At 36.2% G+C, this 17,153-nt stretch overlaps 1 protein-coding gene and 1 long non-coding RNA gene across 9 annotated transcripts in view; one reads left to right on the top strand and one right to left on the bottom strand.

Moving 5' to 3' along the window:
• LOC139042649 (uncharacterized) overlaps window positions 1-5,260 on the top strand; it is a 53,956-nt gene extending 48,696 nt beyond the window's left edge. For both annotated transcript variants that reach the window (XR_011499620.1, XR_011499621.1), the window contains exons 3-4: window positions 2,567-2,651; window positions 3,082-5,260. This is a non-coding gene — a long non-coding RNA (uncharacterized lncRNA). The remainder of the gene's footprint in view (window positions 1-2,566; window positions 2,652-3,081) is intronic.
• The window catches only part of CNKSR2 (connector enhancer of kinase suppressor of Ras 2), a 257,093-nt gene that overhangs the window by 58,386 nt on the left and 181,554 nt on the right, over window positions 1-17,153 (bottom strand). For all 7 annotated transcript variants that reach the window (XM_070501997.1, XM_070501999.1, XM_070502002.1 and 4 more), the window contains 2 exons: window positions 3,051-3,099; window positions 2,465-2,637 (listed from right to left, as the gene is read on the bottom strand). In XM_070501997.1, the coding sequence (XP_070358098.1) occupies window positions 2,465-2,637; window positions 3,051-3,099 (222 nt within the window). The remainder of the gene's footprint in view (window positions 1-2,464; window positions 2,638-3,050; window positions 3,100-17,153) is intronic.

Here is a 17,153-nt window from a genome sequence, read left to right as displayed (position 1 = left end):
TCCTTTTTATATTAAAGGTAGAAAATTCTTTAGTTCTCAAAGTGAAAAATGTTTACTAAGTAATTTTCTCATCAGAATGTATAAATACTTTTATAACATATAAAACAACTTTAGTCCACATTTACAATTCACAATTTTCTATCATTTTTAATGTTCAAATATAAATATAGGGAAGTTTACTAATTCAATTCCTTTTCTGCATCCAAAATTATCTCTTATTAAACATGAATTAAACAATTATTTTGTATATTCAAGATTTTACAAATCAAGTAGGTTAATTTGATCTTCAACTATCTGACTTGGTATACATGCTATATATATAAAGGTCATTTTTCATTTGGAAAATTGAATGAAATCTATAAAATCCACCTTTCTCTAATTTGAGATGGAAGAACAAGATAGGAGAATTATCTAAAATCTTACATTAGATACAAGTTATCCCAACTAAGCTATGACTATCTTTGCCTAAACCCTTTAATTACTGTTGTCTCTTTCCTGCGCATGACCAAGCTTCCCAGATTTTTACTCTCTTAAACTTTGATCTGTGCTGTACCACTTCATGTCTTCTTAGATATCAAGTTCAAGTGAGATTAAACCTACATCTGCTATCTCAAAGAACAAAAATAGAGATTCTCAATTCTTTCAGTGTCTGTGTATGTGTATATGTATATATATGTAAAACTTAACAAAAATTTGATGCTAGTGATAGTGACTAAAATATGTGTGTTATAAAAAAGAGCAGTAATATAATTTTTTCAATATTTTTCAATGTTTGAATATTTTTTTCCTTCCAATCTTGGGGTGAATAAAATAGTTTCAAATCTCTTTCTCAGATTGGATTTCTATCATGTTACCTTTCATGTCTTTAATTTAAAAATTTCAAATTTTGCACAATTTTAAATATTTTTGGGGTAGTTATTATCGATGTGATAAGGGATTTCTACAATTCTCCTAAAAAAAAAAAAAAATCACACATACTAGGGTATTTCTTGCAATGTATACTACGAAATTATTCACTCACCTCTCATAAGGCCAACACAGTAATAATAACTCTCTGATTGAAATTTAGCTACTGTTCAACAAAAAGGGCCACAATTTTTTATTGCTTAAACTTTGGAAGACAGAATATAATTTAGCATACAGCAGACAAATCTACCAGTGACCTTAAAATAAAGGGAAACATAGAGACTCTATATTTTGATACTACTTCATTGGCATATAAGAAGTGTTTAATATATATCTGTTAAAAGAAAACGTAGGCAAAATTATGGTTTGTTTACTATATCTAAGACAAGACAACTTATTAAAATAGAAGATTTTTTAGTGTAATTGCCACAAAAAAATATCAAAAGTATGGAAAATAAACCCTTCTAGATAGATAATATAGACATTTATATTAAATAGCAAAATATTAATTCAGGATTTTAAAATGAAATAAGAGGTCAATTTGAAAAATATTAGTCATAGCATGTGTTTATCAAGTACTTAGTTTGTGCCAGGCATTGTTCTGACATACCATGACCACGAACTAACCTAACAGCCTGTCCAGAGAACACAAACTTCTCTTGATACTGTATGTTATAATCATAGGCATAATAATGGTGTTAAATTATGTTTCAAAAATTAATCTTCAAATGCAAATTGAATAATGTCTTAACTTAATAGCATTCTATAAGACTATTTAGCCAGCACACAATATTAAATGTGTATTTTTTGAGAAAACAAGTTAACAATGAAATTATGGTTTAAAATAACTTAGTAAGGTGAACTGATGAATGGCTATGGCAAAGGAATCAAAGAAAATGTAGAGTCAAGGGACTATCGATGAATAAGGTATACTCTTGAGTATCTGTTGTGACATGTGACAGGTTGTGATATAATTACTCTGGATAAAAATCTGTTTACTGCAAATGAAACAGGAAATCATAAGAACAATTTAAATGTATTATATACACTCCCTCTCCCCACAATTGGGCCAAATAAAATGAATACCTGCAGATTTTCAAAACTAGTCTGTTCATTTTTTCTTGAAGAAAAACTGAAATAAATTCAGGTGACATTAATTTGCTTAAATTACTAAAGGACTTCCTCCCCCAGAAAAACAAACAGAAAAAAAATTTAAACTTTGAATAAAAGCAAGACATTTAAAAATCTATATCAAATTTCCACGTATAATCCTTTTAGCAAAGCTGCCGCTTTTAGGTATTTTTAATTAGATACACAGAATCTGACTATACTTTATCCTTGCTTCAGCTATGTTGCTACATTAGAATAACTGAGACAATTATATTTCCAGAACCCCAAAATGAAATAATTTTAAGAAGACAGATTGAAAAATAACTAGCAGAAGTCTCCTGAATTAGCCTTAAGGTGATTATATGATTTTAAAATGTAAGTCTCAAAATGGCTATTCTTCTGGCTAAAGGTAGAAAATGATGAGAAAATAAAACATGCTTTACCTTACCTCTTCATTAATATACCAGTATAAGGATGCATCCTTTAGGACAAACCAGTATTTCTTCCATTTCTGTGAAAAATAACTCTTCGCATCTTTCTTTTTCCAAAGCCAGCCCTCACAGTCACCACGGCCAAGATCTTTGCAAGAAATTCGTCTTTTGCTCTTGCCAGCTATAGGACCTAAAGATAAATGGGTAAAAATGCTCTTTAAATTTTGTACAGGTGTGAAGGTAGATTATTTATAGATCGCAAAAATAAATCTGGGTACTTAACAAATTTAAAAATTCTTATTTTCACATTGTATCCGAATAGAAAATTATGGAAATCTTTCATACCTTTTCCCCTACATAAGTGACATACAATTTAATCAGAAGTGTGTAATCCCAGTCTTAACAGCTGTTGAGATCATTTGTTGTAAAAGGTACCTCATACCATAATTGACCCGAAGGAGAAGCGGGTCTTGGCAGCGTTTGCGCTAGGGGGTTGTGCTCTTCCAAACCACACTGGGCTCAGGCCGGAAAGGATGGGTGATGTGTGCTGGTGATTATCACAGTGCAAACTAAGCAGGTAAATGTTTTATTTCCTTCTCTTACCTTTGTTTTTCTTCTTTGATTTGTGCTGCAGAGAGGACTGCTGAAATGTCTGAAATCAAAGATAAGGAAGAATGTTATCTGATACTCAGGGCACTATCGGGGAGTGCCAGCATGCTGCACAGAACTCAAGAGCTAAAGGATGGCTCTGAACCCCAGTCAGAGAAAGTACTTTCTCTTTCCAAAGCCTCAAAACAAATTCATATACATCATGCCACTGAACTTTCTAATCTCCCACGAAGCAGGAGGGGATATTATTTTTGTCCTTATTTTGTAGGTAGAGAAATTGGGGCACAAAGCAGTAGTTGAAACTAAGGGCTCTTACATATGCATACATATATATTCATACCTTTTTTAGGGGTTTATTGTGCTTTCCCAGGCAATATCTCATTTGATTTTCTAACAAACCATATGGAGCAGGCAGGCAAAGATGACTATCATTTGTTCCTTTGAAGTTCATTCTATTCCATAAGCCACTATCACCTACTGGATCTCCTAGGCACTCCCCCTCAGTCACTAAATATTTCAGCGCTTGGATCAATATTTTTTTCTCACACCTACTTCTATCACTATTAATGGTGACTAATCTTCATGTAGGGGATGTCAGCACCTTGGCTCCTCAGTCGCTCATCTCCAATGATCTTTACTTCTCCAACCCTCAGCTACCCACCCCCATGACCATATGTTTGTTATCTTCAGCATACTCCAACCACTGCCTCCATCATCTACATTTTACATAGTCCAATACTCCCAATCAGCAATTTTTAGAAAATCTTCATTGAGGCATCCAATTCATTCACCTTACCACTGTTTTGTGCCTTTCGTTTTCTTCTTCTGCTTGGTTTCCATGAGATATCATTACAATCATTCCCTTAAACCACACTCCTTGCATCATACTTGCCTAGTTCAACAACCACGCCAGTTAAACCCGCCTATCTGTCTACTCCATGCTAACTGCCGGAACAGCTTAATGTCTTAACAAAAAAAACCCCACCACTGTATTGACCGGTCTAGCTTTCAATTAATGATTATAAGTCACTGGTTCTAGTCAGTCTACTAAGCCAGATTGTTCACTGGTATAATAAGGTTAATTATATTTATATGATTAACTAACTAACAGGGTACAGAGATTGCATGTGTAATTTTAATTCACAGACAATCCTTCAAAATGAATTTTAGGTAACAGATTCTTCTTTTTCTTTACAAAGGTTATGTCTGTACAGAGCAATTAGATTTTGTTCACATAAAACTTGCTGGTCTTGGTTTTATACTACAAATTCGTATTCCGTACCATACTTTCTCATTTAGTATCTTTGCTCATAAAATAACATCCTACTTATACAATCATGCACTGAATAATGACATTTTGGTCAACGACAGACCACATATACGATGATGGTCCTATAAGATTAGTACCTATTGTCTAGGTGTGCAGTAGGCTATACCATCTAGGTTTGTGTAAGTACACTCTATGAAGTTCGCAGTGATGAAATCACCTAATGATGCATTTCTCAGAATGTGTCCTCATCATTAAGCAACGCATGATGGTATAATAATTTTGTTTTGTATATGACTTACCTAGTTCTCATGAATATAATATTATGGATGGATATCAGTCCTAAAGATAAGGATCAGATAATCTGCTGTCATACAGTGTAACCCAGAAATAATCGCCCAAGTGTCAAAGCCAAAAAAATATGTATGTATACGGAGTGTGCGTGTGTGTATAAAACTTTGTAAGATCCATGGCTACAGAAATTCACAATCAATTTTGGAGAGAAAGCACAAAAGATAAAACCTATTATGCTGTGTTGATTTTCTTGAGTGCACTTTGCTTCAAAATAATAACGCAGGCTAGTGTGCTTAAGTATAGTTAATTTACATATAGTTATTTTCCCTAAATTGTTTGGCTGTAAAATTACTGATTGGGGTTTTTTTCCTTTTGTGTTTCCACAAGTAATCATTATAATTTTACAGCTCATTATTTTCAAAAATGACAAAGATGGGGGTGGTTTGTTTTTAGGAAGCTACATGAATAAGCTACAGCTCAAAAGAAATGAGTTATATAATGTACCTCCTATGCTTTTTGCATGCTATTCCTTAGAACATGGAAGTCTACTTTAAAATCTACACAAAAACATATTTTATGCTCTGCAAGTTTTCTTTTTAACACGATTATCTTTTCTTTCCCAATAAATATATTCTCATATCGATTGTCATTGCAGAATATAATCAGTGTACATATTACTGAAACCTAAGAGAGTTCTAGGCACACAATACAGATTTATCCATCATTCAAAGAAGCAAAGCCTTAGATGTCTCTTGTAAATATTGCAAATATTATGATGAAATTCTCTTAAGAGAGATTTCATTATTTTCCCAAGAGACGTGACATTTTCTAAAATGAAAAAGTTATAATTGAATTACATTAATTAAAATTAAATAACTGAATTATATGCTTTTGAAAGTAATGGCAAAAACAATGAAAACTACAGTTAAGGAAATAGGTCTCTGTAAGTTACTGTAGCAGGCCTGAGGCTGCTATCTTAGAAGAACCTGCTTGAAAGGTTGGCCCTCTGCTAGCATCTGAGAACTTGGCTGGTAAACAGGTCCCTATACGGACATGAAGCTTCTCTAAGTAATAAGACTGTCTTGCCCACCTGGGGACTAAACACCTTCTTTCCTTTTGGGAGTCTGAAAATTTTGAAGTCGCTATGCAGAAGGTGCCTATGTGACCAATCCAATAAAATCCTCGGGTGCTGAGACTTTAATGGGCTTCCCTGGGCAGAGACACTACACACATGTGACTGCATTTTTGCTGCTGGGGGGAGAGTATACTCTGCAAGATCTGTCACGAGAGGGAGAGAAAGCACAGGAAGCCTGCACATGGATTTTTCCAGATTCCTTGGGTGTCTTTTTTCCTTACTGATCTGGCTGTATATATCCTTCCTGTGTCACTATAATAAATCTTAGCTGTGGGTAGAACTATATGTTGAGTCTTACGAGTCCTTCTAGCAAATCACTGGACATGTGGGTGATCTTGGAGACTCCTGAAATAGCCTCATATTCAAGACTCCTTACAAATTATATTAGAAATTGTTCACCATTCATATACATAAGCTCCTGACAGTGAAAATTTCCTCATGTCATCAGCAAGTGTGATTAAGTATCCCAAGGTGCAAATTTATAATCCTGTGTAGTCTTTTCCAGTAAAACTGATGGAATTATTCATTCTGAGTGACATATACTTAATTGGTATAATTTTTTTTCAGTTTCTAATGATATCATGAAAAATTTAATAAGAGCAAAACATTAAGAACAGACACATGACTATAATGGATAACAGCAGATCATACAAGGTGCTATGACTAACTGAAAAAAAAAAAAGAGGCCTGGAATCTTTGCTTCCACGATAATGAATGTTTTCCTTATGAAAGTGAAAATTTATAATATATTTTATTTCTGTACTTTTCTTATTAGCTTCAGATCACCCTTGTTCCAGGTCCATGCTCAAGTGAGTATATCCTTTAGAAGTTCTTTCATAGCAGTCTGTGAACAGCAAACTCTTCTAGATCTTTATGTTTTGGAGTGAAAATAAAAAAATCCTTCACTCTTCAATAGCTTAGCTGGGTATAGAATTTTGAGTTGAAAATAACTTAGCAATTTGAACATGTTACTTTATTTTCTTTTGGCATCCACTGTTGCTCTGAAGACATCTGTAGCTACTCTCTCATTTGTTTTAATTTGTCTTTAGTCTCTCTATGGTTTTTAAATTATTTTTCTCTTTATCCCTGATATTCTGCAATTGCACTATGATGTCTAGTTATAATTTATTTTAATTAATCCTACTTAGCATTCATTGTGTTGTACTTGAAGGCATTATTTCGTTAATTCTGAAAACTCTCAGGTATTATCTCTTCAAATGTTTTGTTTACTAGTCTGTCTCTTTTTTCCCTAGACATACACTGGCACCTCTCAGTTTATCATCCACGTATCTTTCATATTTTTTATCCTTCCATATTTCTGCAATGTTTTTTAGGTGAATTCATTCTGCTCTCTTCCAATTTCCCAATATTCTCTCTGATTGTATCCAGTATAAAGTTGATCCTATCTATAGAGTGTTTACTTCACTGGCTATATTTTACATATCCAGGATGTCTAGCTGGTATTGGCTCTTCTGAATATCCACTGTTTTTAATCATTCTGTTATTATTTCAAAATTCACTTTAAGGGCTTTTGTGGATTCCCCATACTTTGCATTTAGTAAGGAAAGAATCACCTTTATAGAAGTCATAGCTCTGGTCAGTGGTTGTATCTTTATTCAACCTCCTTCCTCAAGGGTAAGGAAGCTCTGCTTGCCTTCCCAGTTGGTTTAACCTAGTGAGTCAATCTGCAGTTTTCCGACATAGTGGTCCATCTGTTCTGATACACATCAGACTCCCACTCATCTCTACCTCCTTCTGGACTCAGAGCCTACCAGGTATGTGGTTTTAGTTCCCATTTACCACTGAGCAATTTTGTTCTTTTTTCTGGTCCTTGGAGACTAGATTTCGTTTTTGACCCTGACTAAAGCATAAACTCACAATGCTTATTCACCAACAAAAAACAGATATCTTTTGTAAGCATTTGTGAAGGTCGATTCCCTTAAAAAACATATTTTTACCTTATTTCCTAAATCATAACTCAATAAAATCTTTCTAATATCTTCATTAGCATTTTCTGCTCATTGTAGTGAGCACCTGGGTGAAAGTTCTTTGAACATTCTCTCTAAGAATGTCTATAAATTCTGATCTTTAGCAAGTTAAGAACTCCTATCATCAGCTGGGACTTCTTGGGTGAGCTGTAGGCTAACTCAACAGATTTAATGTGTACAAAACTGAGCTGATGATATCCACTACCTATCAACCAAATCTGCTCCTCTCCTAGTCTTCTATACCTTAGTAAATGGCAATCCCATTTCCCTCCACAATGACTCACAATCTTGATTCTTTTCTTTCTCTTAGATCCCACCGCCAATCCACCAGAAGGCTATATTAGTTCCGCCTTCAAACATTGTTTTTTTTACAATATGTCTTTTTCTTGCTACTTCTACTACTAGCTCCCTGGTCTAAGCCACCATCACCCTTCACCTGGATCACTGAAATATCTCCTCATGGTTCTCCCTGCCTCTGCTTTTACCTCCTCTATGTTGAGCACAAGGAGCCATTCAAATATGATTTGAATCACGTCATTCCTCTACGTGAAACTCTCCAACGGCTCCTCACCTCACTCTGAATAAATGTCCAAATCCTTCCAATAACCTTGAAGGCCCTGTATTACCTGGCCTCTGTTATCTTTGCCTCCTGCCCCTACCCTAACTTTGCTCCAGTCATACTTGCTGTTCTTAGATCATGCCAAATAGAGTCTCATCTTAGGGCCTAAGTAAACCCTTGCTGTTTCCTCTGTCTGAGATGGTCTTTGCCCAGATATTATTGTGGCTTACTGCCTTACCTTCCTTCTTCAGATCATTACTCAAATGCTTCTTTTTTGGTAGTTCTTCCCAGGCTTGCCTATCTAAAATTGTTATCCTTACTGCCCTCAACACTTCCTGTTTTCCTTCCCTGCGTTATTTCTCTCCTTAGCACTTAGTATTATTGAAAGTACTTATATTTCTTGTTTATTACCCAGCCTTCCCTCCAAATATAAACTGCACGTAAGAAGAGGAATTCCGTCTATTTTATGCACTGTTTTATCTTCTGCCTAGAACATGGCCTAGCACAGAGAAGGTGCTCCCTAAAGACTGGCTGCATGAACGAAAATTGAGCAAACTATCAGTAAAGGGCATAGGATGTAGTCTTAATTAGTTGTTTTAACCAGAAGTCTTTCACCAGGAAATAAATGAGCCAGGTGTCTTTTCTCTAGTAATCCATGTAAAACATATTACTGAAAGTTCTGTTGTTTAGTAGGCTGTTTATTTTGTACATAAGAAAATATTCCTTTTTATCCAATCTCCTTTAGCATTACTTGCACTGACATTGTCTTAGTGCACTCAACAGATAAAATTTGAATTCAAGATGTGACTGGCAAAAGTACGTTAAATCTGTGTCAAAAGATATTTATGCAAATAATTATATGAATTATGAATGGATGTGTTGAAATCATAATTCTATCCACAGAAATAGAATGCTAAAATAAAAGGCCATTATGAAAGTATTGTTGATCCTCTTCTTAACCATGGCGATGCAAGCAATAGTATTCTGTTTGGCTATAAAAGATCCCTTTTTCAGACGTTTGCCTGAAAAGACTATTTGTCTTCCATTTTGTCCACAGATGTTCTCTTCAAACTCCATTCCCCCCTCTTCTAGATGAGGAAATGTGGGGGAGGGTAATTTGGGTCATTCTTATCCTGCAACTTTCAGAAGCACTTACTTTAATTGTAGAAGAAAATGACAGTTTCTGTGTTACATTTTGAAAGCTCAGCTACTATTAAATTCTTCTCAAGTTGCAAATTGCAATCAAATTTTGCAATCAAAATACTCTCTTGTTGCAACATAGTAACTTCCTCTTACTGTAATTTTCTGCAAAGTTCCAAGATTCTTCAGTGAGTAGTCAAACAAAGCTTATTTCTTATACATAAGAAAAGAAGGTGCTTAGCAATTTGAAAACACTTGGGATAAATGTTAGCTAACTCCACATATTTCATTTTTTTAATAAAAAAATACACAAAAGCCTTTGAGATTTAAATATTTCACAAAGAAAACTATTTTCTCATACTTTCCCATTACTGTATGTCAGCAGAAAAAGTCTAAATATGAGCAAGTGGGGTAAGATGCTAATGGGACCAAACAGTAATGAAGAAATCTTCCACTTACAAGAAATAACAGCATAGAGTTAGACAAGTTTGCCATTGCTGATGGTCTTACCCATTCCGGTGCATGAGAAAGAAACTCTGAGCTGAGTGGAGCAAGGATGAGGCAGTGCACGCACATAGGGTCTTTGAGTGCGGTGGGATGAGGTTGCTCTGGATTCTGTCAATGAAGTTAACCTGACTTTATATTAACTGAAAATGGCTCCACATGCACTAAAAAGTAAGTGTGCTTTTTTTAAAAAAATAAGCATGCTAATAAATTAGCAGTCACACAAAAGCAAAAGGGCAGTAAATGGGGGGATTTAGAGAAGGTCAGTCAAACTCATTAGGTTGGGCAGAGTCAATGCTTCATCAAAAGAATATCATGCAATATCAGATTCTGAAGAAAAGAGGTGACTGCATCTTATACAGGATCCCATAAGGTGATTCCCCTTTTCCTAAGAAGTGATAAGGTAGGAAGAAGAGGAGTGATTAGTGTTGAGTAGTTGGGAAGAGTAACAAGAATCACCACCCCTGTAAAACAGAAACTGTCATTCTTGGATCATAATAATTATCATTTACTGAAGGCTTATGTGTCAGGCACAGTAACAGGCACTCTATATCAGTTATCAATCTTAATCCTTACAATAAATCTGTGAAGTGGTTATTATTAACCTCATTTTAAAGAAGAGAAAACTGAGACACAGAATACGTAAACAACTTGCTCTGGACCACACAGGTAGTGGCACAAAGTTCAAACCAAGGTCTATCAATCCCAAAATCTGTTCTCCTAAGCACTCTGTGCAGTACTGCCTCCCAAGTACATATTCTGAACTCATAGTAACGATGGGAGAGAAAAGAAAAACAGCTTCTGATACGAAGACATCCATTTATGAAAACCTCCTATGACATGTGATATAAGTACATTGCTATGTGGGAAGAAAGGATTCTATAAAACAGGAAGATATTAAGGATAACACTTATATTAATGCAGATAATTCAAACCAGTAACATCTTACCAAACTCTAATTTTCATGTTTTTGTCAATTGTAATTAGCAAGTTATACTGCACTGTGGGTTTAAAAAACATCTGTAGTTTTTTTGGGTAGCAACCATTAATCATAATATTTTCATGAGAGGAAGGCTCATGTTAACATTTTAATTTTGCAAATGAGATAGAAACTAAGGTACAGAAAGATAATAAGGCTCAGCCAAGTTAGACAAGGATGGGACTGCAATCACATTTTATTCCAAACCTATTAACAGTGTTAATTGAACTCAGTGCAATTAAAAAACCCTATGTCAATACTGATGAGAAAACCAGTGATCCAAATAAAGCAGGCCTGCTCTCCACTAATTCTTTACAAAGGAGAAATCTCTTGGAGCTGATTCATTGTTATGCACTTTTTCACCAGATACACTGCTGATTATTATGCAATGCCTTAAAATTACTTGGTTCAGGGTCTGGAGACCAGTGCTTAAGTTGGCGCACTCTGCTTTGATGGCCGTGGGCTCACCAGTTCGGATCCTGGGCACAGACCTACGCACCACTCATCAAGCCATACTGTGGTGGCATCCCACATAGAAGAACTAGAATGACCTACAACTGGGATATACAACTATGTACTGGGGGACTTTGGGGAAAGAAGAAAAAAAAAAAAGAAAGAAAAGAAAAAGATTGGCAACAGATGTTAGCTCAGAGTCAATCATCCTCACCTAAAAAAGAAAAAATTACTTGGTTCACTTTCTCAAGATGTGGTTTTTAACTACTGTGTTAGTTTCTAAGTAGGCAGAAACCATCTGATTAGCTCACCACTTTATACTCAACTCCCAGCGCAGGACCTAACATACAATTATCTGTTGAAAGCATGAATCAAGCACTTGCTGACCATCTATGTGTTCGGGACACGGAGGCTACGAGTTATGGCATATCATAAGCAATCTGTCAGCACATCCTTTCTACGCTCCCTTCAAAACATATCCAGAGTCCAACCCTTCTCACCACTTCCACTTTACCACCCAGGGCTAAGCCATTATCAACTCTCACTTGAATTGACCTGATCCTATCCTATCTTGCCTCCCCGCTCCCACACTGACCCACAGCCCCTCTAGTCTATTCTCAACACACCAGCTGGAGTGATACATTTTGAATGTTTATGTTCAGCAAAAATGGAGGGCCTGGTACTGTGGAACAACAGTGTGGTAGGAATCAGGAGACCTGACTTCTAGTTCTCCATATTCCAGTACATAGTCCAGCTCTATGACTGTGGTCAAGTCACTATGCTACTTGCGAGATCAGGGATTTGGACCAGATATTCTTAGGATATCTCATAGAGCACTAACTATACATGATCCTGACTTAAAAATGAAGGGAGGGGCCGGCCCGGTGGCACAGCAGTTAAGTGTGCACAGTCTGCTTCGGCAGCCCAGGGTTCACTGGTTTGGATTCCGGGTGCAGACATGGCACCACTTGGCAAGCCATGCTGTAGTAGGCGTCCCACATAGAAAGTGGAGGAAGATGGGTACGGATATTAGTTCAGAGCCAGTCTTGCTCAGCAAAAAGAGGAGGATTGGAAGATGTAGCTCAGGGCTAATCTTCCTCAAAAAAAAAAAAAAAAAAAAAAAGAAGGGGAAAATGGCTAGTCACCAATGTACATCCAATTATTGATGTTTTAGGAATTATGTATACCTGTAATCAGTGTCAGTCTTAACACTTACCACTAGATTATTCATTGAAATGCACTTGGTTTATGTTTAAGCTCCACCATGTATGGAAATAACTTATCATCAGTCATATCAGATACAGCTATTTTTGGGTGCTTGATTAATGTGTACAATTAACATAGATTTTGCACACAAGAGAGAGGCAGAAAGTCTGAATAGGTGAAAAGCAGAACTAGGGCAGTTCCTGCTCCTGACACTTCTGTTTAACAAACTGTCAACATCTGGGTGTCAGAGAAATCAGGGTAGGCTTGCCCATCTTTTGTGACAAAGAAATGTTTATGAACGGAAAAAACTGAGAGAACCAGATTCACCTCCTGAAGGCTATTCAATGACAAGGAAAAAATTATATGTAAAAGAAAATAGAGAAATAAGTAATATAAAAAGAATCATCTCTAATGAAGAATGCGCGAAACTAAGAATCTCAAATGAAGTCACTGTAAATGGCGTGATAGTTTTGTTAGCAATGATACGACTGAATCATAATTATTGAAAATTTTTTCTGGCTATTGACTTAATAGTTTTAATTTAAGAGAATCTGAAACTACACAGCTTTTTTTGTTACCTTTATTTTTAGGTTTGTTGCTCTGATACATTGTACATATTTTCTCATCATGAAGTTCTTTCTACATCAATGGGATTCATCCCAACAATGCTGGCTTTTATCTAAATACCTTTATATCTGAGAGTATATTTATATCGAGCTCTTATTCTGAGATTTTTGCTCTTATAGACTAGACAAGCTCTCTAAGACAACCACTTCAAATGTTTCTATATCTGCTAGTTTTGTTGGAGTTTTCTTTATCTGGAGATTTCGTTTCTTAAATCTTTCACAGAGAATACTGGATAAAAATAAAACAAGTTTAGAAAATTTTAAAAGTGACTATATGCAATTCATTTTATAATAAAGTAATTGAGAGAGAGAAATAATACTCTTCCTTCCCTTCCATACTGAACTATCCACTAGGACATGATTTTAAGACTAAAAAAGCAAAATTTGTTTTATGTAACAGAAGGCATAAAAAGAACTTGATGGGAAAATTTTTTTTTTAACATTCTGTGTTTGCAGCAGGCATCAAATCATCATTGCACTGTCAATTTAGATGGCATTTTTCCATAGTCTTCTCTGCAGTGCTAGGCTCATCTTGTAAATGAGAAAACTGAGTAACAGAAAGAAAACAATTTATGCAAGCTCGGATATCAAAAATTAAATTTCTGCAGGGCCTGACGTTTGCCGCCAGTTCTCCAGACTGATTGCCTCAAATGCACTTAGATTAGGTTTGGTTTGTTCTCAGCCCACTGGTGAGGACATTTTGATAGTAGGGCTGGAGGAAGGATGCTAAGGATATTCCTGCATTACCACAGTAGCAGACACAGTATCAGATACTTTACATACACTGTTATCATGGGGAGCCAAAGCTTTTACCCAGTTATAAAAATATATATGGGGGGGCCCAAAAAGGAGTAGAAAATACAATATCCTCAAAAATATTTTTATAACATGGTCTAGGTATATAGCCTTCAGGTACTCTTCCTCAAGAGCATGCAAAGAAATTCTTTAAAGAATTGTCTAATGTGTTTTATTAAGAAGAAATCTCTTCAGGTAAATTAGACATTTTATCCTAATTATTCTTTATATTAGTCAATCTTTTGACTGAAGATAGAAGACAATCTGAAGTTGTATTTCCCAATATACGCTTTGGGAAATTACGTCAGTAGGCTGTAGGGATGATAGCTTCATAGAGGTGGGCTGCACCTTGAATCTACTCCAGATTTATGATAATTCAGAATTTTTCACTTTACCACTGATCCTCACATAGACTATCACCAGAGAATTTTCAAAGCAGGTTTTACCTGGTAGGCAGCTTCAGCGCCCATAGAAAAGGAAACCTCAATGTAGTGGTTTCCTACTATGTCATCTTAGCAAAGCTGGAACTGTGCATCTCAGAGTTCCCTTCTGTGTATGGTTCCAGTTAGGGTTGGCTGGCCACAACATACATTTGTGTGAATTTTGGAGAATACACGTGAAGCAGCAGCCCTTATGCTCTGAAGATCCGCGTAGGGTGTTAGTCACTGCCTCAGCTCACACACAATGGCACTTTTCTGCTGGCTCATCTTGTTGGTATGGGTCAGCAGCCAGGCCTGCAACTCCTTCAGCTCCTCCAAGTCCTGGACTGGGAGCCTGTGAATCTCCATGGCAGAGGGCTCCAGCTTCATTGTTGAAGTTGGAGGCAGGGTTTCAGTTGTGCTCATGGGTTCTAGTTTGTCTTGCTCTCCCCAGCTTCACATCCAGATTTTCTTCATTACCACTGGCTCTGCTGAGGCGTCTTCACCAGTTCCTCAATTGAGTAAGATCTAGTCCTTCATTCCACGTCACTTAGTGCTTCTGCTTCCAATTGAACCCTAACCAATACACTTGTTAACGCCCAAAGAGGACATATATTTTAGTCCTAGAAGGTTTTCTGATTTGCTCATCAGAAAGTAAATTCTCCTCCATGTAAATAAACGAATTTCTTTTCCACATGGCGTTAAGAATAGTTACCATATGCCTAGCATAGTGGAAAAAATTTTGTACACAATATATGAAATAGCCAGGTGAGGTAAGTATTATTATCTTCCTTTTACTGATGAGAAACTGAGGTTCAGAAACATGTTGGGGTTCATACAGCTGACTTAAAGCTCATTTCTACAACTACAACATTATTCTTGGCCATTTGAATCTTAGAAAAGATAATTCTCTTCTTTAACGTTGAGCCCTTTTACCTGGAAGTGGTTTAATACAAGAACAATTGTCTCCTGACGCCACTTCAAATTTATGATAATAAAAGAAAATATGAGAAGATAACTTATTCTCCTGTTTCCTATGGCAGGAAAGCTTGCATCTAGTTAATCTAAAATCTTTTGCATATAAAGAATAGGAAGTGAAACACCTTTTGCTCAACATACCAGATTGCTTTGGGTTCAAGTCTATTAGGATCCTGTTCTTGGCTTAACTTGATACTTGTAGAGATGTTAAGAAATAGATTTAGCAATATCATTTAGAACTGAGACTCTAGGTTGAGCCAAAAGCCAATGAAGAGTCCATGAAGACTGCAAACAATTTTAACATTGTTCTTGGAAAAGTTATCCTCAAGAAACTAGAATGTAACAGTAGTCAATAATTGTGCCTTAAACTTCATTCTCACATAAGATCTGGGCCAAAAGACCCAGATATGTAGTTTATTAAGAAGAATATTTCGATGAGATTTGGACATACACAGCAAATCATTAGGCCTATAGTTTTGTGGAATTAGAGGGTGGTGAAACTGTCAAGGGGGTAACACATTTGAGGAGTTGAGTGAAGAAAATAGTTTGATGTATAGGTTATGGCCCTTCAATCAAAAGAGGCTTTAGGGGCTGGCCCTGTGGCCGAGTGGTTAAAGTCACGTGCTCCGCTGCAGGCGGCCCAGTGTTTCGTTGGTTCGAATCCTGGGCGTGGACATGGCACTGCTCATCAAACCACGCTGAGGCAGCGTCCCACATGCCACAACTAAAAAGGACCCACAACGAAGAATATACAACTATGTACTGGGGGACTTTGGGGAGAAAAAGGAAAAAAAATAAAATCTTTAAAAGAAAAAAAGAGGCTTAATTTAAAGAGTTCTAGGGGTAAAATAATTTTACGACAGTTTTATGAAACTTGAGATGCCCGATTAAATAAGTTATGGTGGCGAGGTAATGTAGGCAGGGCTATTATGGGAGCAAAACAAGGCCTATTGCCAAAAAAATTTGAGGAAGTTTTCTGAGGCTATAAAACTCGGAGACACAGGTCTACAACATGAAAAAGAATGGGGCTTCTTTACCCCAAGGACAAACACAGACTCAGGGTGAAGGGGTGGAGGACAATACTTCAAGAAAATATCAAGGAAAAAAGGGCAGGTGCTGCAATTCTCACATCAGACCAAGTGGATTTCAAAATAAGACAGGTAAAGAGAGACACAGAGGGACAATATATAATGATCAAAGGGACACTTCATCAAGAAGAAATAATGCTTATAAATATCTATGCACCCAACACAGGAGCACCAAGATTCATAAAGCAACTATTAACAGACCTAAAGGAAGATGTTAAAAACAACACAATAATAGTAGGGGACCTCAACACCCCACTCACATCAATGGACAGATCATCCAGACAGAAAATCAACAAGGAAATAGTGGAGCTGAATGAAAAACTAAAACAATTGGACTTAATAGACATATATAGATCACTCCACCCTGAAAGAGCTGAATACACATTCTTCTCAAGTGCACATGGAACATTCTCTAGGATAGACCATATGTTGGGAAACAAGGCAAGCCTCTACAAATTTAAAAAAATTGAAATAATAACAAGCATCTTCTCAGATCATAGTGCTATAAGGCTAGAAATTAATTACAAGAAAAAAGCTGAGAAAGGCACAAAGATGTGGAGACTAAACAACACACTACTGAACAAGCAATGGATCATTGAAGAAATTAAAGAAGAAATAAAAAAATACCTGGAAACAAATGAAAATGATAGCATGCCATACTAACTC

This window comes from Equus asinus, chromosome X (assembly GCF_041296235.1).
Source record: "Equus asinus isolate D_3611 breed Donkey chromosome X, EquAss-T2T_v2, whole genome shotgun sequence".
NCBI classification, from domain to species: domain Eukaryota; kingdom Metazoa; phylum Chordata; class Mammalia; order Perissodactyla; family Equidae; genus Equus; species Equus asinus.
The sequence above is the reverse complement of the archived record's forward strand: the minus strand, read 5'-3'. Positions and strand labels throughout refer to the sequence as shown.